General features: G+C 44.6%; 1 protein-coding gene across 1 annotated transcript in view; it reads left to right on the top strand.

Annotated features, from left to right (window-relative positions):
- Nucleotides 1-21,057, top strand: part of LRRC1 (leucine rich repeat containing 1) — a gene marked incomplete at both ends in the record, with an annotated part of 106,571 nt that extends 85,514 nt beyond the window's left edge. The window contains 5 exons of the mRNA XM_080934020.1: nt 847-930; nt 11,036-11,151; nt 18,007-18,179; nt 19,080-19,216; nt 20,899-21,057. Of these exons, the coding sequence (XP_080790146.1) occupies nt 847-930; nt 11,036-11,151; nt 18,007-18,179; nt 19,080-19,216; nt 20,899-21,057 (669 nt within the window). The remainder of the gene's footprint in view (nt 1-846; nt 931-11,035; nt 11,152-18,006; nt 18,180-19,079; nt 19,217-20,898) is intronic.
- Nucleotides 21,058-25,535: the final 4,478 nt, after the last annotated feature.

The raw sequence follows: 25,535 nt of genomic DNA, 5'->3' as shown, positions 1-25,535 counted from the left end.
CAAGCTTCCTCTCCCTACCAGGGGCTAAGAATGCGCTCTCCACCTGCCCCTCCCTTCGCTCTGTCAGGGCATCTGTTCATCTCCTTTCTTTTACTGCAGCTGTCTTGTGCATCCTTTCTAAGAGGCAGGCCCTCTGAGCTCTGTCTTCACTGTCTCCTTGGTCACGCTTCTTTACCCTGCAGTTTCTTCTTCTACCCCTTTCTCTGTGTTGTTAAGTAAAATCTTTTCTTCCTTTGGTGGGCAGAACAGTGAGAGACAGCCTAAGAAGGGTGAGAACTCAGACCTGACAGAAGTCCCCTGATCATTCTACCTTAGGGCTGATTTGCAAATAAAAGTTATAACAGTTGTTCCCCTCACATCCTACTGTGAGGTTAGAGAGCTGGGGAGCCCCGCCTGCTGCTGGAGGCTCTACTGTGCACGCCAGCCCTGTTTAGCCTTCTTCATGCCCACCTGGCTCTTCCTGCTCCCCTGGGCTCACAGTACTGTGCAACATTCTGGCCTTCACACGGCACAGCTGCCATCCACCGTGGTTGTCTGGTATGCATGCAGGGCAGGGATAAACCTTGAGGGTGTGAGTACACACTTGCTGAGGGTGTGAGTACACACTTGTCTGAGTGGAAGAGCATCACCTTCCCCTGTCTCTGCCTTTCAAACATACAATCATACCAACAGAAACTCAGAATACTTAATTACATTTCTCCAAGAGACCATTACAAACCTCAGATATTCAGAAAGTATTTTCTTTTGCTGATACTCTTGAAGTCCTTGTAAATAATTGCTTTTTCTGTTGAGCTAAGTTTAAAAAAAATTAATGATCAGTTAATAACAAAAGCATTATTTTAACAGACTTTACCTAAGAGCATTGGAAAACTTAAGAAGTTGAGCAACTTGAATGCAGACAGGAATAAATTAGTGTCATTACCAAAAGAGGTATGTACTGCTAAAGAACGTGGTAATAATTATTACATGTAAATGATCAAAACTGTCCATGAGCATTGGCTTGTTTGCTTTAAATGTTTGGTAGATGTGTGGTGCATTTAATATTATGAGTATGAACTTGGTTGGAGGACTGAATCCAAGAATAATTATCAGTAACATTAAAGAGAGTTGAGGAAGGCATATTGTTAAGACTCAAATTGAATATTGATATTTTGATATAAAGAAAATGACTCTGTTGACGAAAGTGGATGATTTGGAAGTTTGCCAGAGGATGTGGATGATTTTGAGTTTGTCACATTAAACTGTTATTGTGCTTATAAAAGTGGACCTCCATACAGCCCCATTTCCCAGTAGAGATTTAAACCAGGGCATATTAATGTCTAGGCAGGAATCCTTTACAAAGGCATACCTACCTTCTCCACCATTATCACCCCCTCTTTCTCCTACGTTACAACCTTCCTCCTCCCCCACCATCTACCCCTCTAGTAAAAGGGACGGTCAGTGTCCATTGCACATAGGAACTCTCGGCTGACTGAAGACGTGACCGACAGCACAGAATGAGGAGGCATCCAGTGCCTTTTGAGGAAGGCTTACACTTGATGGGGACTGGGAGAGCTGTACTGGGGGTTGGGGGAGTAAGACTGGGTTTCCCCTTTGTTGTTTTTAATGCTTGTAACAGAGTTAAAGGCTGAGCTCCGGCCCTTACCTTTCCCTTTATTGACTAGGCCATTAGTGAGGCTTCCTGTTTGTTGGGTCCTCATATAAACATCCTGTTTGGTTGACATGATCATTAGCCAGATTCGGTTTTATTCATATTTCCTTGCTGTGACCCTTCCACCCTGTGTCTAGGAATAATTTCAAAGTTGGTATTTAACCAGCCAGAACTTGAGGCCAGCCTGTTTCTTTTCCTCAGCTTCCTCTTTCCCTTCCTCTGCTAGGTTCTCGGTTCACAGGGCCCAGTTCACAGGGATAACTTCCTGAGTGGAAGCCACAGGATAAAGATTAAAAGAACAGCACATTTATGACCTGACACACCTTTAACATGACTCATCACATCTAAACAAAACTGTCACCAACAGAAACACTCAAGTTTACCTCTCAGCCAAACTGGGACACAGCTAAGATTCTGCTGATCAAAACATTTGGTTCTACTCTATAAGCAGTAAACCAAAATGCAGCTGATGGTGTGAACAGTAATTTTCCCCTTGTAGACTAGCCCTTGTGAATGGGGGTAGGGCTGGATGCAGGATCAGCACAAAAGATGTGTCACCTGTGTGGTCCATGGTACCTCTGTACCCCCACACACTCAGTCTCTTGAAGTCATGATAATCTCCTAGATTCAAAGATGCAGAAACTAAGGCCCGTTAGTCTTTAGCTTCAAAATGAGTCCCCCAATCTCTGATTCCTGCGCCTTGTGAAAACAGGACAAAGCAAGGGGTTCTGATGCAGTGAGACATGTTCACCAGTGTGTTCTGGAGAGTGTAGAAACTGTTGGTTAAGTAAGGAAGGGTGCTGTAAACATTAATCCAGCATAGGGGGTACCATAAGGCACATGTGCTAAGGGGAGTACTTTGCAGTGAATGGCAGGATTCTCCCACGTCTCTGGGTCCCTTGTGAGTCCTTTCTTCCAAGGACACAGTTTAGCCAAGAACTTTGCAGATTTTTTAATCACAAAGCTGCCACTGTCATTTTTCACAGGGATCCGTCTTTGTTTTAAAAGAGTTTTAAGAGTTTCTCCAGCAGTGTTTCTGGTTAGAGAGTGACATGTGGGGCCTTTGTGTCTGCTGAAGTCCCACTATGAAATGTGTAGCATGTAACATGGTTAGCTCTAAGGCGTTCACGCCTTCACACTTTCTTTTCTGGGACATTCTGATTGGACATTTCCTGGTATTAAAGATTTTATAAGTGAATAAAATGGATACTTTTTTCTTTGTCCTCTTGATAAAGTAGAAACATTTAAATCTTTAGGAGTGAGATCTAGACTATCTTCAGCTCCCCCCCCCCCCCCAATAAAGAAACTCACCTGGTGTGTGTGTGTGTGTGTGTGTCTGGCTCTGCCATGGGTCACATGCTTGGTTCCTATGAAAAATGATCTGACTGCTTGCCTCATCAGGGCTCAACAACTAAACCACAAAGTGTCCCCACCATGTATCAAGGCACCGGTGTGTACAGTTAGTGTGGTCTTCCCTGTGATTGTGTGTGAACACTAGCTCTACCCCATGCTGATACCACTCCATCAAATCTTACACCTTTCTTTGTAAAATGTTTTCCCTTTTTTTTTCTCACTTAGTTGCATACATAGTATATCTAAGCCAAAACAGGAACGAATGTGTTTTTATGTCCCAGTTCCCTAGTTGTATAACTGTTAGTGGCTTGCCCTGTGGGTTCCCCCACACCGTGTTGTCGTCTTTCCGGGTGGTATTGTATATTGTCAGTGTCCTTACTTTTCAGCCGCATGTTTTTCCCAAACGACTGCTGGGAAGATGTTTGCACTGTTTGGGTCACCATAAAGGGCCCAGTTTGTGTTTCATTGTGTTATTTGTAGTAAACATTTGGAAATCAATGAACGTCTCTTGTTTTCTTAATTGTTAGCTGCTTGGAATTTTAGGAAAGTCAGGTAAACTTGTCATCCTGTAAGTATTGTTCTGACCACGGTTCCATCTCAGCCTCTCGTTTTGCTTCGTAAGTGCATGAAGACTCTACCTGGCTGAATTCTGCGTGTGCTCCTCATTGTACAGTACGGACGTCTTCTCTGTAAATAGTGCAATAGCTGCATGGCCCGGCCTGATGTATCAGTGTGTGTTTTTACATTTGTCGAGGTTATTCACTAAAGGATGCTTTTCTGTGACTTACACTGTAAGTTACTCAGAGACTCCGAAAGGCATCTTTTGCTGCCACACCCACCTCCACTGCATCGTGCTTTGCCGGTTGATTCTAGCTCGAGGTGGAAAGGCGCCGCCTGGCCCATTTGCTACACCTGGCATGCGTTCGAGCCCCCAGCCGCTCCTGTGTTTTATTTCTCATTCTGTGGCTTACGTTTGTATACTCGGGAATGGGGAAGAGTTAAGTGGAGGAGAGCTGAGGTAGGAGCCGGTGTGTGATCATGGGTATGATGCAGGAGGATAGCGCCTTCAGTATTCCCCAGCCAAGTGCTACCTTAAAATACCTTCTGGCCAAAAGAAACTGAGCAGATGGCCAAGTTTGGAACACAGAGGCTATGCTTGTGTCTGTCTGTCTGTCTGTCTGTCTGTCTGTCTGTTTTGGACCAAACTGAGAAAAGTATCCTAACTATATTATAACCTGTTTGGTCATATAGGATAAGGTAGAACTTTTAGAATTTATAAAAGTTTTTGTTTTATTTAGGTAGTACACAAATATTAATTCCCTATAAGTATTCTGATGTTCAGAAATGTCTGTGGTGATGGAGTATTCATTCCACAGACAAGTTTTTGCCTTTTATACTTTAAGTTTGTTTGTTTCAGTCTAAGTTGCCCTTTCGGTTTAAGATTATTGATAGTAAGTATAATATAGAACCTAAACATAGAATAAAATACAGTTGCTGTAAGATCTGAAGACTGGCAATACATCTCTAAATTTGAAAGAGGAAGTAAATCATTAGGAAACAGTTGACAAGGCTAGAGCTGCCTCAGCGAGTGCAGTGCCTGCCACACAAGCACGAGGGCCGGAGTTCAGTCCCCGAGTCCTTGTTCAAAAGCCAAGTGTGTAACCCAACACTGGAGAAAGAGACTGTTGGGTCCAGGGGGCTTCCTAGCTTGGTAACCTAGCCTAACTAGGGGGTTCTAGGCCAGTGAGAGACCCTGCGTCTACAAACCAGGAGAATGAGACCCTAGAAAAGGTGAGATTGCCCCAGCCTTCAAATGCACACGAAGCTTCACGTGCGTACAAGGACCACACAGTTGCTTATGATGGACTTGCTATCTAGAAGATTTCTTATCGAGAGAGGATAACGAACTTACAGGTAGGAAGACAGTTGATCCCAAATGAAGAAAATCTTAATGGTTTTTAGAAAGTTCTTCATGTCACTGAGCAAAAGATGGGAAAGTAAACAAAAGCAAAACTGAGTGACACCAAGGAAGGGAGAGTAGGGGAATCAGCTTCATTGGTTTTCACAGAAGTGTGACAGATACTACAGAGCATCACACGTTATCGTGTGAGTATAAACGTGTAGGGCTGTCGTAGGAGAGACTGCTGAGATTATTAAAAACATTAGAGCATACATAGCCCCTTCGCTCTTCTGTTTCTAGAAGTTTATTCTTAAAATATAACCCATGGATACTAAGACACACACAGACAAGACTGTTTTGGATTTTACACAGCAGCACCAAGAGTGCCAGGGACCATCCTAGAGACACATGAAGCAGCTCACGTGCTCCAGAGAGCATCCCGAGTGTAACTAGAGACAGCCATCACAGGCCAGTCTCTGTGTCCCATGCTTATTGTCTGATTTTTACTGTGCCTTTGTGAGGTGTAGACCAATCAGTATCGTCATTCAGCAGAGTAGTGAACGAGTGCAGGAGAGAAGCAGGGGGCATGAGAATGATGATGTCACCATTGTGGAGGCTCACACCTTTAACCCGGCACCAGGAGGCAGAGTGAGTTCCAGGACAGCCAGGGCCACACAGTGAAAGCCTGCCTTGAAAACTCAGAGAGACAGAGAAGAGAGAGACAGAGACAGACAGAGACAGAGAACACACTAAAGATCATGTCTTGTTATGTGTATGGTCCAATAATTCATAGAATCCCCAAACCATATAATTTCAAAAGTGTTCATGAAGTGGGAACATTTTTATAACATAATAAGGCTCTGAAAAGGATTATAAAACTATGTATATTGTTTTTGTTCACCTTGTATTTCAGGCTAGATTTTGGTTTTCTTTGTAAGTTTTCCTTTTTGCCTGTCTGAAAAGATGGGAAAGCAGTCTCTTCCGTGTGACGATGTAAAGCTGACTGACCTAGGCTGCTTCTCTGAGTCATTGGTTTGATTGCTGTCCCCAGGCTGCTCAATAAAAACGGACCCTTTAGAGCACTGCGCCTCACGCTGTGACTTGCGGGGGGGGGGGGCCCTTTGGGGGCTGTTGAATGACTTTTTGACAGTGCTCACTAAGATCATCTGAAAGGCTAAGACCACTGGATAACAGATACTTACACTGTGATTCACAACAATAGCAAAGTACAATCATAAGGAAGCAACAAAAATCACTCTATGGTTGGGGGTCACCATAGCACGAGGAACTGTATTAAAGGGTCACAGCGTTAGGAAGGTTGGGAGCCACTGCTTTATAGGCTGCCTTGGTCGTCCCCAGGCCTGGGTTAGCTTAATGGCACAGTTAAAGATAGGATCATTTTGAATTAACATAGACACAAAAGAGCTAAACTAGGGTTTCCTGCTGCATTCTGTAGTTTTTAGAGACTCCAAATCCAAACCGCTGTATTCTTGGAAGGTGTGATTAGTGGTTTAAGGGAGGTTCAAAATACCAGCTTCCTACATAACTGGTAATAGGTTATTTAAATAGCGACTCTGCTTCCCAGAATTTCTAAGTGATAATAGACATTTTATCCTGATGGCCGCCAGGGAACCTTCAAATTCTGCCTGTGAAACCAAAAGAGAGATCAGAATACCCAGAAATGGTTCGGGTAACACGATAGTGAGCTCATGTCGGTCCCTAACTGATGTTTCATATAAATGGGTGTTGGGATATGCGGTCAGTGAGATCGTTCTTAAAAGGCCCAGGTAAACTCCACAAAAGTAGCCACTGCTGGCCTAGTTCCAAGAATTCCATACATACACAAGTGTTGGTGGGACTTGTCCTTTACATCTGTGGCTGTTGCTTCTTGGAAAAAAAATAGCTGCTGCGTGTATCTGGCAGCGCCGGCCAGGATAGGCACCAAATTACATGTGTGGTTTCATTCGGTTTCTTGCTGTTTCTTTTGGTTTAAATGGACCAATCCAAACCTACAGAATATGTGACTCAGCCTAAAACCTCATGGATATGTGCATGATCTCACAGCATCCCCTCTCTCCATGGATGACACCCCCCTCGGGATCCTTCACAAACTCTAGCTCCCGAGCTGTTTTGAAGCTGGTATTTCTAGTAGTTAGAACAAACTTGCACGCCATTCCCTGCTGGCTGATGTGCAGGCAGGTTTTTTGCTACGAAGGCGTACCTGGCAGTGTGACTTTAGGAGTGGCCAAGGCCTCCTCCTCTTTACTCTGTAGCATGGGCTGTGTGCAGACAACATAAATACTGGCTGTCAGGAGGCTGCCAGCTTTGACAGCCCAGAACTGCACACAGTTGCCTTCCACTGATGGAGGAAGGAGAATGTGAGAGGAGATGAGGCTATAAGCCCAGCATATAGCATACAAACCCCAGTGCGCATTTATGCTGTGCTCATTGAGCCCTTAGGGGCAGTAACTTCCTCTCACTTTAGGGCCTCTGGTCTACTCTAATTAAGCAGTTTTTACCTTAATGTATGAGTAGGATGCAGTTGGAAAATATTGAGATAGGATAGCTTGGGGTCTCCAGACACGTATTGTGTGGGGGTCTGAGACAGGAGACACTGTCAAGGCAAGATGCCCATCTCAGGCACAGTGTGGTGTCTACTCAGTGTGCCTTCTGGGGAGTAGCTGTCCATGAGATGATTATGTGAGTAAGTGATACTGCCCAGTTTGCCTCCTTTGGGTATGGATAAAGCTTGTCTTTCTGGTTGGGGATGGAGAGGAGAGAGGAGAGACCAGGAGGCAAAGTAAGAACGAGAGGAGTGGAGGAAGCCGCCAGGAGGGGAGAGAAACCGTGAGCACATGGCCAGGAGAAGCAAGTGTCTGGGGTACACTGCTGGGGAGGCAGGCTGGCCGGTAATTAGAAACATAGATTAGGGGTGACCCCCAGTAATTGTCAAAGCCCAATAAAATAACCATAGTCTGGGTCTCACTCATTTGTAAGCTAGCCAGGGATAAGCTTAAATTAGTCTTTAAAGTACAGATTTTAACATACCATACAGGTTTTACATATCCTTGAAGAAAGCAGTCATCAGGCTGCCATTTAATGCTGTCTACAGCCAGCCCAATGAATAATTTAACCCTGCGAAAAGTGTAGTGGATACGTACTATGTTCCTTCAGATTTCCTTACTGGTCTTTATCAAGAGAAATTTAAACACTAATTCAACGGAATCATTTCTAAATGGTTTTGTTTTGTTTGCTACTAAGTGCTTGCTGTAGTCCCTCAAAGGTGGCAATAAGGGTACTGTTTGAACATTTACTATCTGAAGAGACTGAATCAAAACAACACCTGTTTAAAGTTTGCTCGTCCTGAAAGCCTGCAGCTTCTCCTCATGCCCCCCACCCCACCCCTACTTCCCTTTAGTCCATGTGCCTGGCCAAAACTACCTTCCTTACGTACTCACACAGCTACCTATCCAAGCAATACATTTCAGAAAAAAATAATGTTAACTTAATGAAAACAAAATCCACTGGGTTAAAAGGAAGATATGCCCACTGCTACATATTAAGTAATGATTTACTGACCTTATGCTGACATTTACGTAATCTCACACACAATGCATTTTACAGAAAGAATTAACTTAAGAGTTAGGATTTGCAAGCTGCTAATGAGACAAGTTAGCAGTGAATAAGCAAAACAAGTTACCAGTGTAGTCTTTAAACTCTATTTTCCTTTAACTTACAGCGAACTCTGATGACAGATTCACAGCGCATTAGTGCCCGCGCGAAACAGCTGCCTCCATGGAGAAATGCAGACTGAGGCTTTGGCAGGGCAGCAGCCCTAGAGCCAAAAGCTCAGCATCCAGACAAACACTTCCACCACCATTGAAGCCCACTCTTTACATGAACACACTGTAGGGCAGTTTCTCACACCCCTTCATGCCATTTTTGCACGAATAGGAAAACAAAATATTTTAATTTCCTGTTTTAAATAATTTAACTCTAGGTAAAGAAATCATAGAAACTTAGCATGAAAAATTTCTAACATTTTCTCAGGCTGAAAGTAAAATTTCCCAAGCCTCCCCACCACCACCACCACCAACAACAAAAAGCTTGTCTTTTCAAAGTTAGCCGGAGGTGTGGCTGCAGAGTACAGCTTTAAAGGACAGATCCATAGCCCACGTGACTTAAAGGACAGACCACTATACAGATCCACAGCCCATATGGCACTCTGGACTGGTAGAGATGCCACTCCTGAGTGGGTTGGAAATGGTGTTCTGTGAGAACTTCCCATGAGGAGATTTTTGTTAGGACCACCTAAGCTTTTCAGAGACAATGATGTCAGACCTCAGAAGGATGGGGCTTTGATCCCTTCCCATGATGTTCCTGGACTTCTAGGTAAAGCCATTGGTTTCCTTCCTTTCTTCCAAGCAGTGCCAAGCCAGATGTGATACAGTAGTATGCCTCTTTCATGGCACTGCATTGGGCTCTCGGTTTTGAACACTCAAGAACTACTCTCGTTATTCTTGCTAGAACAAAGAAGAGTTTTACTGTCCTTACATCTTTCCAGAAGTGGGTAACTTCCACATAAAACCTTTCCTAAACAAGGAGACAAACTGTGTGACATGCTTGAGCTATTTAGCAGTTGCACAGGTGATAGATAGTGGGTGGAATAGGAAGGCATTACCCTTGTCAATATTCTAACTGTACAAATAAACAGCAACCAGGTCAAATGACCTTGAAACGTTCTAGAGACATTTTGTCCTGTTAGAGCGATGGTCCATAATCATGAAAGAAATGTAGAAGGTAGCTTTTTGAAATGACCAGAAGGTTCTGGAAAACTGGAGGGCCTGTAGGATATCCAACCAATTTGGATTACTGGTAAGATTGGTTTATAACAAAAGATATTTCTGTAAGAAATGATTATCTCAATAAACAGTGAATAGTTTTACTGGGATGACAAGCTTGAATCCGAGGCCTGAAAGGGATAGTCCTGCCTTTCTGTGCATTGGGGTGCTGCTCTCTGTGTGACAAGAGACTTTAATAAACGTGCGTTTTATAATGTTAACATGTTTACATCTGTTGCGTTTGAACTCTGTAGTTAAATATATTCATAGAAGAAATAAAAGGATAATGCATGAAATTAACTGTAGCAATTTTTAAAAGACACATTCTCTTCTTTTAGGTTGATGTATATTCATTCATTCAGACAGTTGAGGATTCAGGAATCTTCCTTTAGTGAGAGGCCCTAAGGTAGTATTTTTCCACATGTCAGAATGAAATCAATAGGTCCCTTCATGAGCTTCCTCTCCTTAGGAAGGCAAAGGCTAGAAGAATGCAGTGCTTTATGGAATCCTGGAGAAGGTTGTGTGTGAGATCAAGTTATTTTTTTCCCTCCCTTTGCTTCAGCTTTTCTGACTCAAAAATTCATGGCTTCATTGTTCAGGAAAGGCTTGAGCTGTGTGTCTTGAAGACCACCCATTGAGAGTTTAGCTACTCTTGAATAGACTCAGATGTACACGTAGCTGTTGGTTTAATGCAGTTGTTAAGAGCAGGCCGTGGCTGAGACAAATGCACATGTTTACCACTGTCACTTCTTGCTGTTACTGGTTTTGCATTTCTCAAGGAAAAGTGATTTTACCAAATTAATTCATGAGCAGCCAAAAGCTATTATAATGTATTTAGTGACAATCCAGGCATATCAGGTCCCTTCTTCCCTCTTTTAACCCTGGAATGCTGAAAATATTGAAGTTAATAGGGCAGGCTATGAGCTGTGTATTGGTGCTAGTTTTAAACCATTAGCCTAATATTTTGAAGTAGAATTGCTTAATTCCCTTCTGCTTAAGTAATTCTGCCCGAGTGTGTGTAGCTAACATTTAACGAGTGCAACTGCATTAGGTATGGTCAGTAAAGAGCAACATTGTTCATCGCGCCAGTTTGAACTGTATTACTTACTTTTTTCATCCAGTTTAGAACATGTTTAATGTTTTGTATCATTTATACTAATCATATATGGTCATCGGTGAAAGTTAAAAGTCATATGCATCTTCTTCATGCCTCTGGCCTGCTTTCCCACCCCAGCACACACCCCTGCTTAAGATGGAGAAAAGAAAAGGTGCTTTTCTCTCCCACTGTAGATTGGCGGGTGCTGCAGCCTCACCGTGTTCTGCATACGGGACAACAGACTAACTCGGATACCTGCAGAGGTGTCACAGGCCTTGGAACTTCATGTCCTCGATGTGGCAGGGAACAGGTAAGGAAGGGGGAACAGATCCACATCCAGCCCCAGTCTTTGCCCTGCGTCTCTGCAGCTTGGCCGTGTGGCCCTGAGGACTAGACTGCTGTCCTGAACAACCACAAGGTTGGAGTTCTGCATGGGGACCAAACTACTACAGCCAGGTGGGGCTGGGACAGCACAGCCTGGGCTGCATCAGAGCAGAGCCCTTCCTGGATGATGGTGTTGTCTCTTTTATAGATGTTTAAGTCACAGTTGGCCTTAGAAAGACGTCATCCACTCACGTCAGGTTGGTTTGTTTTCATGAGGCGGGAGAGATTCAGTATGTTCCTCAGGCCATCCTCCCAACCCTAGCCTCTCAAGAAGCTGTAAAGAGTCACTTACCACCCAACCTGGCTGAATCTTCAACACGAGTCTTGATATTCTCTGCTCATCACTTTCCACTTCTTGACCTTGTAAATAAAGTTGTTGTATGTAGGGACAGGGACATGCTTATGGGGAGAGGCTCCATAATGTCAGAGTATCCACATGATTCAGGATCCAGACAACAGCTAAGGCCAGGTGGCATCTCCATGATACCGCGACACTGTTCTGGGTCTGAGCGAGCTGGCCGTTCTTTCTGGGACTCCTTCTCTGCCTCTGCCTGTCTTCATGCTTCATGCGCTGGGTTCTTTCTCCGGCTCTCCCTTTGGATCTCTGTGAAGAGCTTTCCTGTGGAGATGTTGGTGGCATGTATGTGTGCTGCCTGATTCTGTGCCATTTTATCACCTGCCCCCTCACAGCATCTAGCACATAGTGGGTGGCTGGGAAATACTTGGCTGAACCAAGTAGCTTTGCAGAAAGCTACAGAAAGTATTGAATCGTGTTATCATCTTCATTGCTAACAGATCTAAAAATTGCTTTTGAAGGCGATAGGGATGGATCAACATATTAATCTGGAGAAAGCTGACTTTACTTGGCAGAGGCCCATGGCGTGAATGAAGCATGCTGGGGGACAAGCTCCCACATCTGATGAACTGGTCACTTAGGTCAGGCACAAGCCACCACTCCTCATCCCTTGCAGTGAACCGTAGACAGCTAGGCTAAATAAGCTGTAATTGGAGGTGAGCTATGGCCTCACGGTGCTCACCCTTTTAAAGGTTACTCCTTTGGGGAAGTCTTGATAGCTTCTGAGGACCACTGAGTAGTGACTGGAAAGTCGGGGTGATTTGTACTGATCTCAGTTTCTGCTCTCTGCTCACTGCAGCCTGTGTACCTTGAGGGGTTCTGTTCTATCCAGCTTCCTCTTTGCAGCCCCGGAAACTCAGGAACTCTGAACATTTGCCTGGTCCTTGCCACACTGGTGACCGTGAATTTGCATTCTCAATTCTTGAGCAGAAAGATGACTGACTTTTAAAACTGTTTTCTGTGAGCAGGGGCATCATTAGCCAGTTCTCAGAAGAAATGGAAGCTAATCTTTTATTGTGCTTGGGTTGAGTGGAAACATCCACTTAAGAAGTTAAGGTACACAGTCATCATCTGAGTCAGTCAAACGTGCTATTTTGTCCACCCATATATAAATCCATAGCTGGATTCTCAACCTTTAAAAGTGTTTAATCAGTACTTGTTGCAAAATTTTGGTAATGAAAATAATAATAGCAAGACTACCATGTGAGTGTTGAAACTTGCAGAAACGTCATCGAAGTCACAGCTCTATCTCTGCTCTCGTGCATATAAAAGCAGCGCTACCCGCTGGGACTGCCTGCCACTGTGCAGGAACTTGCTTTAAGGGATCTGATAGGACGTATTACAGCAGGGGTGACTGCAGAGTACAGTATAGGAACCATGAAGCCTCCGTGGCCGTGACGGGAAGTGTCCTTTATCATCAGCTACTCTTGGACACATGACAGAGCTCCTTAACTCTTAATAAACTGCCTAGCAATACTCATCAGGAACACACAGTACGGTAGATACTTGGGGCTCTTGCTTTAATGTAAATAATACCAAATGTTAGAAACTGCCTGTTAGTAGGGAAACATACTAGATATGAATTTTGTATTGTGTGTGTGTGTGTGTGTGTGTGTGTACACATATGCACATGTCCTAATACGACAATTTAAACATTTTCAACTGGAATGTTAAGTCATCTGAAATGAGATTTATTTTTCTGCATTCAAATGAAGACATGATTCTGACTGAAAAGCAAGTGCTGAATGTTGTTGCACTGTTTTGTTTTCTTGTGTTCTAAAACAAACCGTGTTTGTGCCCTAGCCCAAATACGGACAGTAGCTCTGTCAGTAGAGAGTGGCAGAGACTTGAAGGATATGGGGCTTTCAGTTGACATATTTTGCTACTTCGTTTTTTCATTGCTTCTGTTCTTTTATATACTCATACTTTTTTATTTAATGAAAACTGCTTGAAACTAGGAAATTCCATTTGGAGGTAACAGATGAGACATTAAAGTATAGCAGCGTTCACCCATCGGTTAACACTGGGTAACACTCCATTAGCCCGTAGTCACACTGGGCTCTTGAATACCTTTGGCAAAGTAGTTGCTGTAATATTCCTGAGGCATGGAAGGTCACTTGAGGCTGGCATTGGTCACAGTTTGTTTGTTCTCGACCTTGACCATCAGTGTAAGCCAGTAAAGACCAGTTGGGTTTTTTTTTTGGGGGGGGGGAGGGTAGTGGTGTGGGGGTGGTGTGAATAGAACCACAGCAGTGTGTGGAAGTGAGACCATGGCTTCCTGAGCTGCTTCTGTTTATTCAGTGGCACAGAGAAGGCACCAAAGTAAAATTTAAAATGTACTGGCCACTCTGGAAAGCTGGGTATTTGTATCATTTTCTGACTCGTAGTCAGGTGATCATCCTGATTGAAGCAGAGGACTGTGTGTGTCTACAGTGAGCAGGCCACAGCGAGGCTGAGTAGGGGCTTGGCCTAGCCAGCAGAGCATATGCAGACTGGGAGGGCACAGGAGGACTATGGGTAATACTTCTGTACTGAGCTGTTGAGGACGAGCCGGAGTGTGGTGTAGACTTGGTCGGCAGCATCTGTGTTGGAGCTGGCTGGCACTTGGGCAGTTTGCAGGGAAGACAGTGTTTCAGACAACTTGTTAATGCAGGCTGGGATGCCATTATAAGGTCTGCTGCTGGAGAGTCTAGTAATTTATCTCGGCTTTTATCACCCACTTGTCATCCTTGGAAGCTGTTATTTGTTGGTGATATTTTTATCCTTCCAATTGCCTTTGGCAGTGCTCACTGGGAAGCTGGTGATAGCTTTGAGGTACTGGGGGAGCAGATTGTTTTGTGCTAATTTTCAAGTCTAGTTCCCCCCTCCCCTTGTGCACTTGTAAATAAGAACAGCAGAGTTGCTGACTGTAATGTTTTTGGACAACACTCAGGTTCCTTCTTTTATCGTTTTTTTTTTTTTTTTTTTTTTTTTTTTTTTTTTTTTAACATTTTAGAGGATATTAGCTCAACTTCTATTTTAAAAGAAACAGTGAAAATTCAGACTGTGCTATTTCTGTAATAGAAAGATGTTTTCATATGTGATGCTTGAGCTGTGTGTCCTTGTGTCTACCTATGTTTGTGCTGCCCAAGTCAAACCCAGGGCCTTGTAGGCACTAGTTAGTGCCCGACCACCGAGCAGTGTCCTCAGTCCACGTTCACATATGTATGCACGGTTGCACACATCTCTGCCACAGTTCCTGCGCCTCCAAAAATATCTCTGCTTTCTCTGAATTGGAATGCGTATATGATGTTTCTGTTACAAAGAGAAATGGTTTGGGGCAGCACGAGAGGTTTTCACTGGCTGTCTCACTTGAAGAGCAAACACCTCTAGGTGAGGTAAAGAGAGGCTGAGACAAACTATCTCCCCTCAAAGCCCCCAGAGGTCCTCACATTGGTGTGAGCTCTTCACTACAGGGACATGAGTGGGACCTTTGTTCATGAAGTATCATCTTAGTTAGGCATCTACTGCACTGATAGAGGCCACAACCAAAAGCAACTTGGGGAGGAAAGTGCTTCTTCTATTCTATCCTTGCCTATAACTGGGGGAAGCCCAGGCAGGAACCGGGAGGCAGGAACTGAAGGCAGGAACTGAAGCAGAAGCCTTGGAGGAGTGCTGCTTATTGCCTTGCTCCCCATGGCTTGTTCAGTTTGCTCTCTTTTACATCCTAAGACCACATGCCAGGTTGGCATCCATCTTGAGTTGGGCCCATCCACGTCAGTCATTCATCAAGAAAATGCCCCACAGACTTGCCTATAGATGATTTGGATGAAAGTAGTTTCTTAATTGTTGTTTCTTTTCTCAGGTAACTCTAGCTTATGCCAAGTTGACTGAAAACAACAACCAACAAAATACAAATGAAAAACCAACCAGGACAATTGACCCTTCAGCTTGACACACAAACATACCACTTTTCAACTGTAACCTTTTCTTTCTTGTTCATACCTGTAATTCATATTAATAACAATAAATATCATAAGCAACTTTTAAAAACACACTCTTTAAAAATTCAAACTCTGTAAAAGTATTTTCTTTAAAATATCTCAAACCTCTCAACTGTGGGCTCCTATAAAATAAAATAAAATAAAATATAATATAACCACATACCTTTTTACTCCTAGAGGAAAAAACTAGGGCATAGTCACATGAAATCAAAGTAAGACCCAAGTTCAGAAGTGTAAGCAGCTCCACATCTGATGTCTTGGACTTGTGGTCTTCTTGGCTTCAAAGCGAGGCTTTCTTTCTTCAGCTCTGACTCTTACGTTCAGACCAGCTTCACTCCACAGCTGCTGCTGTCCTACGTGGTTTGATCCTGGCCTCTCCAATGTGCTGGGGTCTCTATAGGCCCTCTCTCGGGATTCTGATTCTGCCACATGGTACCACACCTCAGGTTTTCCCATGACCTCTGCAATCCTAGGGTCTCTACTGTGATTGAGGCCCTGCCTTCAGACCTTAGTACCACCTTTGGAACTCTTAGACACTGTCAAGGTTAGCTACCAGCATCACATGCAGCCTTCTCCCACTCTGGACCCTGACTTTTATTCACTGAATGTTAATCCTGAGATTCGGTTGGGAAATTCCAATTCCACCTTTTTGAGCCAAATTTGGGGCAAGCCTTATTAAATGTTGACCAAGATGAACTTTGGGCAGGACCACCCCCTGGAACTTACAGTTAGTTGTTCCCAAGAAACATGTTTCAGGATGCTTATAAAGACAAATGTCATAGGCCACCGTGAGGCTTTGTTATTTTCCAAAAACTACAATTCCAAGATTCCAGGAGGTGGTCTGGTCCTTGGGTGGGGCATATAAGTTAATTTTGTGTTACATGACTCTAGGAAAATTTTTCCCAGAAGTCCTTATTCAAATGTTGCTGGTCTCTTAATCAGTGCCTGCTGGCTGGATTTATGTCAACTTGATAAAAACCAGAGACATTTGGGAAGAAGCAACCACAACTGAGACAACGCCTCCATCAGATTGATCTGGGAGAATTCCTATAGGGCATTTTCTTAATGATTGTTGTGGAAGGCCCAGGCACTCCTGGGCTGGTGTTTGTAGATGTATAAGAAAGCAGGCCTCATGGGGGGAGGGGGAGGGAACTGGAGAGCACTAGCTGCTCTTCTGAGGTCCTGAGTTCAGTTTCCATGGTGGCTCATAACCATCTGTAATAGAATCTGATTTCCTCTTCTGGTGTACAGGAAAACAGCATTTGTATATAGTAAGTAAACAAACAAATAAATAAATCTTTGAAGGAGAGAAAGGGGGCGGGGGGAGGAGGAAACAGACAGGCAGGCAGGCTGATGACCCCAGTGAGCCTCTGCATCAGTTTCTGCCTCCAGGTTCCTGCCTTGAGGTCCTACCCTGACTTCCCTGGATGATGAGCTGTGATGTGTAAGCCCAATAAATGCCTTCCTCCACAAGCTCCAGTTGGTCCTGGTATTTCATCTCAGCAATAGAAACCCTAAGTAGGATAACAGCTAATTTCTCAGCTCCACCCAGCCAGCATCAACTGTTACAGTAAAACAAATGTTTCATTTCAACGGTACTGGTTTCCTGTTAATCATTCCTGATTCTTCAACCTTCCCGACAGATTCCTAAGTCAGAATACCTTACATATGGCCCAGGTAAAGCCTTTGATTCCCTCAGAAACTTTATAAGCCAGGCCTCTGCCGTCTGCACTACTCTCAACACTGTGGCTTCTAATATTCCACAGTAGCCACTGAATTTTATGTACTTAATGCCACCCCCAGCCCAAAGTTCTGTACACTTTCAGTTTTGCCCAAAATAGCATGGTCATGTGTCTGTCACAGGAATAAACCATAGCCCTGGTACACATGTCCATATTGGCTGTATATTTATTGCTGTGATAGACAACCATGACCAAGGCAGGTTAGAGAGGAAAGTTTACTCTTGGGTTAACAGTCCCTGGTTACTTTTGAGAGGTATATTTTTGATGGTTGCGATTTCTCAAATCTTGGTGCAAGCATAAATACACACCTAATATTCGGGTGTCACATTTCAACTTTTAAAGTGTTTTTGTATGGATTCTGTGATCTGAAACATAATAATCTGATGTGAATGCTAATTATCACCCCAGTGAATCTGAAAACTGGAATGACTGGTAACTGAAAGGTCAGAGTTTAAGCGGAGAGCCCCTGGAACATGTCCCCAGAAATGGCAGTTGCAGGAAGGCTCTGCGTTTGTGTCTCTGCTGCAGCCTGATTCTTTGTCTAACTCACTGTCTCCTTCCTACCATCCCTGGGGACTCCAGTGAGGCTGCAGCCCTGTGTACTGGTAAGAATTGTGTCCGGGGCTCTTCTATTTTCTTCCTGTTTGTGTTAGGAGGAGTTCTCGACTTTTCTGGTTGTGACATCTCTTATTTTATGTCAGGTTGCATCATCTGCCCTTATCACTGACCACCCTGAAGTTAAAGGCCCTGTGGTTATCTGACAACCAGTCCCAGCCTCTCCTCACGTTCCAGACGGACATAGACCGCACCACAGGGGAGAAGATTTTAACGTGTGTCTTACTTCCTCAGATGCCTTCTGAACCCATCTGCCAAGGTGACTTTCTCTTAAGGATATTGAGCTGGGACTAATGACCACCCACAGGGCCTACTCTTCCCAAGTGTGCTTGCATTTTGTTCCGTTTGCCCAACTAGAGCAGGGTGAAGCAGTTGTGGGTTGGCTCTGAGAGGGACCCTACGTCCTTATAGGAATGGGTCACTCACATGTTTATCATGTCTGAAATTCAGAAAGCAACCCTTTGGTTTGGAATTATACTCATAAGGATAAAAGCATAGTGTTCATCAAAGGGCGGTGGCTTGTTAAAATCCAGACTGATACTGGAGGATTCCCAGTTAACACCTTTGGCCCAGTATTTTTAAACCAGTCTTCGTTTTGTAAATTTCATGATTAAAAAAAATCACCGAAACATAAGGGTATGACTCGGTTGCTGAGAGGTACAGGTTTGGTAGGGATATTAGAGTCCCCTGAGCTAGAACATTCCAAAATGGCCCTGATAGTCTAGGAACGTGTAGCAGAATGCTGCAAAGGAAAGTACCAGTCCCCCTTGACTGCAGCCACACCACCATGGGGAGAGGGTGGTGAGAAGGGGACACACACACACACACACACACACACACACACACACACACACAAGAAACAAACAAACAAAATCCTTTAGTGTATTTTAACCTTTCATAATGAAACACTAAGTATCCCAATCCATCGGATGCCCCAGAGGATCTCAAATAGAGTTCCGTCATAAAGGAGGAATTCCTCCCAAGCCTTCTTGTTGTACATTTTAGTGGAGAGCAAAGGCTGGGGCTGAAACAGCGGTCTGCCCTCCTTATTTCTGGCATTGCGGGTCTCCATATGGATTCCGACCAGTCAGCCACTAAATTACAGTGTAGCCCTTCCCGTGGCCAGTGTTCCCTGCTGATGTTGTCTTTGTCACTGCAGAGAGCCTGCCGCGTTGTGGTGCCCTGGAGAGCCTGGTAACCGATGTCTCCGAGGAAACCTGGAATGACCGCTCAGTCCACAGAGTCAGCGCGATCCGGTTTTTGGAAGATGAGAAGGATGAAGATGAAAACGAAACGGTATGGGGGGGGTGACACTCATCCCAGGTCGCCAGTGCCACCCAGTGTGGATTTGCTTTGGTTTTGGATAGTGTTTTTTTCTGTTTTGCCTTTTAACAGCTGGGATTAGAATCAATCAAACAAACAAAAAGCCAGAGTAGTTCTCAAGGCACTGAGTCATAGCATGTGAATGGGGCAGATTGAGCTGCTGATGTTATTACTGGAATTGTTTTTGCTGTTTTTATTTCTTTGTGATAGTTTCCCCTCATGTCCCACATGTTTTTTAAAATTGGCAGCGCGTCCCTTTTGGTTCTGGCCTATGTGGCCTGTCTTTCCTATCTCCTACACTGCTTACAGCCGGGCTGGGTTCCCTCCATTCTGATGCCACTATGGGACTCCGTACAAGACGTACTCTTCTTGGCATTCCGGGCTACTGTGGCTTTGTAGAGCTTTGCCATGTTGGCTGAACTATCTTGGCAAGTGTCCATTTAGAAATTAGGACCATGTTTGAAGCCCCCCCACTCTTTGGTCGATATTTGAAACATCTCTCAGACATTCTGTGTCTCAGCTTGATACTGGCTTACATTGTTTTTGTTTTTTTAAGGTTTTTGTTTTCAGTCATGTGTGTGCATGTGTGTTTAAGGTTGCATGTTTCCCGAGGTGGCTGTCAGATGCCCTGGTGCTGGCTGCAGCTCAAGGCAGTTGTGATCTAGCCCACCTGGGTGCTCGGCACAGAGCTTCAGGTCTTCTGGAAGAGTAGTTACGTGTAGTTAGTTATGTGCTCGTTACCACTGGGCAGGGCCATTTCTCCAGCCCCGATGCTGGCTTTCCGAGCTCTCTGTACCACTTGGGGTTTTCACAGCAGTGCTTAGGGGGTGGGCCGGCAGCCCCCCAGACTGAGACTGAAATGATTACTACCATCTCTATTACTCCAGCTGTCCCCAGATGGCTGGTGGGCACATGTCTTAGTAGAAATCGAGATGGAGCTCGGGATGAGAACTTCAAAGTGGGTGTTTCTTTACTGCTCACCACAGACATTTCAGAGTGTAATTACTTCAGCGGTGGTTTTACTATTGCAGAGATCCTCCCTAGTAAGCTAATGTCTTTCAAGATAGGCCTTTCGAAAGATGTAAGTGCCGCTTTAAGAGACAGTGGGCATGTCGTTGATTAACTAATAGGGAAATTTACAAATTGCTAAGCCCTCCTGTCGCACTTTCCATCAGAACAGCAAATGGCACACAGCAGTCATGCCAGATGAAGCCCTTCTCCCTGGCTTTCTCTTTTTCAGCTCCCAAGCCTGCGGAGGTGAGGGAAACCAGAGTTACTCTGTGTATTAAAGGAGCATCGGGGCAAATTTGACTTAGGGTATTTTTTATTTTTCTTCTTTATTCATAGCTATACCTTAAATTTTGTTATTTTTCTATGAGCACATAGAAACTTATTATCATTTTATACTAATATTTTTAAATGTATTCCTTTATTCTAAAAGTAATATATTCAGTCATGACTATGAAGTTACTTTAATGTTCCATGAACTCTGGGTGAGCAGCTCATGAACGCACATAGTGGAGAAGAAAGCTGTTCTCCCTGGAACTCGGATTTCTGGAGTTGTAAACTTGTGTTGGAATGCTAATGCCTCAAAGCTGCATGCTTTGAAACAGTAATGGATAAAACCAAACACTCGGGCCTCTGTTTGTTTGCAGAGAACACTTCAGAGGCGGGCCACTCCACACCCAGGGGAATTAAAGAGCATGAAAAAGACGGTGGAGAATTTACGGAACGACATGAATGCTGCCAAAGGACTGGATTCAAACAAAAACGAGGTCAACCACGCCGCCGAGCGTGTGACCACGTCAGTGTAGCGTTCACCTCCGAGTTGTACCTACTGTGTCTTCCCTGCTGTAGAGATGCCCCTGTACCTGAGGAGCCTCCCACCTGCCGTCCTCCTGTGCCATTCCTCTGCCAGGATGCTGCTCTCGCACCAAGTGCCTTACGCGTCCCTCAGCCCTTCACGTGCCAGTGGCCTCCCATCCTGACTATGTTCAGTACCAGTTGTGCATAATAATAAGTAGAATACACTACTGTCAGCATCCGACCTTCGTTTTTGTCTTGTGTTGGGGTAAGAGAGAGCAGGACGGGGGATTCTGGCCCTCTTCCCTCCACTGAATGCTGGACATTCTCAACCCAAGTAATTATGGACCTACCGATGAGAGGAAGCTTTATGTATGGGGGAAAGAGATACTTTTTTAACCTTTCTTGGCAGCTCAGATGGTGTAAATTTTAAAATTTTGTACAGGTATTTCATAACAAAAAATGATGTATTTCTTTGTTATTTTATCTTGAAGACGGTACATATTTTCGTATTTGTGCAGAAAAACACATTAGGCCTAAAGTATTTGTTTTTACCTGTACCATCCACTCCGTGCCTTATTGTGTCCTGTCCTGTCACACCAGTTGTAAACAGTGGCATCCCTGAGCAGCAAGATGGGAGCATGGGTGTGGCCATTTTAGCCAGTAATCTGCTGGTTTGTCTGTTAACCAAAAAGATGAATTTTATCAGCGATTTGTGAGTTCCATCGAGCGATTTCTTCGAAAAGTTGAGCGGAAGGACCAGACTTGTGATCTGTCCTTTCATGCCCTCCCCTTGTCCTGACTCGGCTCTGAGGAGAGGCTGTGTGTCCCTGTGTGACAGTTGGCAGCAGAAAGGCCAGGAAGAAAAAGCTGGTTCAGAAAGTCAGCGCATCCCTAGCGTCCGCACCACAGAAGAACGACTGCTGCTGAAGGAAGCTTGAAAAGTCTTATATCCAGACAAAAGACCACAAATAAAGCAAATATAACCTATACCGTAATGGAAATGTTGCTGTCTATACAAGTGCACTTTGATCTGTAAACAGTTTTAATCAAAGCATACAGAACCCTGCTTCAAGATTTACTTTTAAATCAACTAATTTAAGGGGCATGTTTTTCTCATGTTGTTGTTGTTTTCTTTTTACATGCGCTGTGACGAGAGAGAAAATGCAGAGTACCAGTCACTGTGGTGTCTGGGGAAATCATGGGGGTGGGGGATTTCCCTATGAAATAAACTCATCTTGGACATTGGCCGTAGCTTTTTAAAAATTGCTACTTGGTGTGTTCAAAATGCTAGCCGAAAACTGAATTCTTACATAGCTGACTCCTGCCTACTAACTGTCTAGATTTTAGCCAGTTAGTTTTGAGTCTCTCCTGACGAGACTTTATTTACAAGTCAGGTTTGCACACAGGGCAGAGCCCAGAACTGCCTTCAGTATAGGTTCGTCATTGTGAGTTGAGGCATCTGGCCAGTTGGACGACTGGGAAACCCATTTTCAATCAAGCAAATGCGGTACCATCTCTTCTGTTCATTGGTCGACTACAGTCAGTATGTGCCTATGCATACACACTGTCAAAACATAAAGGCACATGGCATTTAACTGTTTTCAGCTTTGCCTCCTAACCAGTGGGGACCCATTTTCTTTTTCTCCATTTTAAGAGTTTGACATATCCTGATTTTAAGTCCTAGAAAATCGGTCCTGGCAGTTCAAGGACGCATTCTACGCAGATAAACAGAGAATTTATGTAAGAGAGCCATTTGGGTTCTGAAAAACTAACTGAGCTTTGCCCATGTGTTTTGGTTGTGGTTTTTCTATAAAGGTCACCATTTGCGGCTCAGCCGTATCTCGCTTGGTTCTGGTGAGCAGACCGAAGTAGAGAGACCAACGGAGAGCGGAGGAGGAGCTACCGTGGGAAATGCTCTGTGTCTCCTCCCTTCCACCTGCTTTCTTTATCATGTCCACCTGAGTGCTTCGTTCTGATTTGAGTTTGGGGTTTGAGAGCTTTTGTTTCCTCTTGATGGCTGACTCTGTGGCGCTCTTAAACTTCAGGGTGGCAGGTCCAAACTTAGGTTCCACAGTGGCATCAAGACCTCTTCAGCCACCCCAGCCTGAGGATGGCCAGCCTTTCTGAGAAGGGGAAGGAAGTGAAGGCCTCCTCTTGAGTAGCCGAAACTCCTGACCTTTTGCTGGGGGCCAGCGGTGAGGGCGGCCAGCACCGGTTCGGTTCTCACTGGTCTCCGTCCCCCTCGCTTCCTTTGGGAAAGAGTGGAGCCCAGTCTTCCACTGACTTCTTCATCCAGTGGGAATAACAGGTAAAGGAAGAAAAAGATGTCTGTAGGAAGTTTTTACCCCCTTTCCTCCCACAACCTTTTCTTTCCTCTCTCTTACTTTTCTATTTTTATTTATTTGTAGCAAGGGAGTTATATCTCATTGGATAAAGTGGTGAAACAACAAAGGCCACACCCCTCCTTAGAGGAGAGGAAGTCAAGGAGATAGTGGAGGTAAAAGTGTGCACCAGAAAGGAACTGCAAAAGAAAGAAAGAAGGTTACCTGCTTGTTGGTTTCCTCTGGAAGTTCTAGAGGAATGTTGGTAACTAGGCAGCTCAAGAGTGAGTTACTGGTTACCAGTGAAGGCAGGAACAAGCGCCTTTTTGCACGTCAGTCGTCATCCAGGAGATTGCCATGCCCGAGAAGACATTATTAATGGATGCCCCGGCAGGTGTGTGGCCACAGAGTCTGCTGTAGAGCTCTGGGGGGGCACAGGCGACACCCCAGAGAGCTGACATATTGCTTCACTTTCCAGAGAGCCAGTTAAAGCATCGTTTTAAGACAGCCCTCGCCTTCCGATTGTGGAGAATCCAGGACACTCAAATATATGGATATTTGAACGGTCTTGGTAGGTTGCCTGTCACCCACCAAGTATCAGTGCATGACCAGTCGGCTTCTTTTAAAGGGACTGAAATTATGTTTGAAAACACAGGCAGGAGAAAAAGATCACACGTGTGCTTAAAAGAAAGGAAGGAAGAGAAAGGAAAGGACCTAAGTGTACACTTTAAAATAGCATCTTGGAGTTAACTTTTTCCCCCACCCAATCAGGATGCCAATGAAATCATGGCTTTGAATCCCAGCCATACCACGTGGGCTTGATTAAGCGATTTAGTCGCTAATAGCTTAGAAGGAGATTAAATGGAGTGCATGGAACACAAGCTCTCAGGAAATTGATGGCTGCTGTTACTACAGACCCTGCTACCGTGACTGGGCACTGGCGTTAGGACTTCTGCGGTCGGTACCGTCTAGCAGTGTGTGGCCGGGCAGGCAGGGCTCTCTGGAGCATCCTCTACTGGCAACTTGGCCTGAAAGCTCTTCTGCTGCTTTAAATATAGCCCCCACCCCCAAGTTATATGAGGATAACTTTCTGCTCTTTAGCCCAACAGAGATTTTGCTGGCTTCAAACTGGCAGTCCTCCTGCCTCTGCTCCACGGTGCATCACCGTGACTTATTCTGACACTTGCATTTTAGTCAGTTACTGGTAAGGTTCTCAATGGTCTCTGTCAAACTTCCTCATCTTTACTGGACTTAACGACTCAAGATAAGACTAGTTTCAACGAAGAAACCATTAAATAGCCACCCGAGGAAAATCCTTTCCTGCAGAATATTTTCCATTTTGCCATGGCCTGAGCTTTATAGCTTGGGTCAGTGGGGCTCATTTTTCTATCTTATCTCAGCTTTAACCCTGGATTTATCGGTTCCTCCCTCACCACATCTCATTTCTCAAAGGAGCTTCTGTGCCGGAGTGGATGGGAGAAGGGTTGGGGGGAGTGTAAGTTCAAAAGGAATGTCTTGTGAAGGGGGACGACCCTGGAAACAAAGCACACGTTAGTGCGGTTTTGGCTGGGAGGGTAGAGCTGGCCTTCTGTGCTGCTGGGTGTTTCTTTAAAAAGGACAAACTGCTGGCTGGAAAGGGAGACTAACCAGAAGAACCTGACAGGGAGCCTGTGCAGCCATTCACAGACTGCAACAAGGATTTTCACTTTTGCCTATTGCCAGAAGGACCGTAATGTTAAACCATGAGAGCAGGCAGGCAGGGCAGTCACCACGACAGGCAGGAAATCTATTAGGGCTTTTTTTCCCCTCCCCTATCTCTCTTGAGGCGTCAACATTTAGCTTAGAAAGCAATGATGGCTTGTTCCTAGTTAGGGAGGAGACACGGGGCTGCCTGCATCCAGGTGCCCTCCCACCAAGCCGATGTGACAGTCACTTTCCCCGGAATGAGCCAGTGAAGTAGATCGCAGTTCCACTTTGCAAAGCCATGAGTTAAGATCCGGGTGATTTCATGAATGAGCCCAAGGTCAAGCCATAAATCAAGGCTGGAATTTAGCCCTGCTTCCCCGCTGACTCGAATCTGGGGTTGCAGCTTTTATTCTCATGTCCAGCCGTCTCCCAGCCACAGCTGCGACCTGCAGCCGCATTCAGAGATGTAGACATCGCGG

This window comes from Micromys minutus (genome assembly GCF_963924665.1).
Source record: "Micromys minutus genome assembly, chromosome: 21".
Taxonomy (NCBI): domain Eukaryota; kingdom Metazoa; phylum Chordata; class Mammalia; order Rodentia; family Muridae; genus Micromys; species Micromys minutus.
This window is presented reverse-complemented; position numbering and strand designations above follow the sequence as displayed.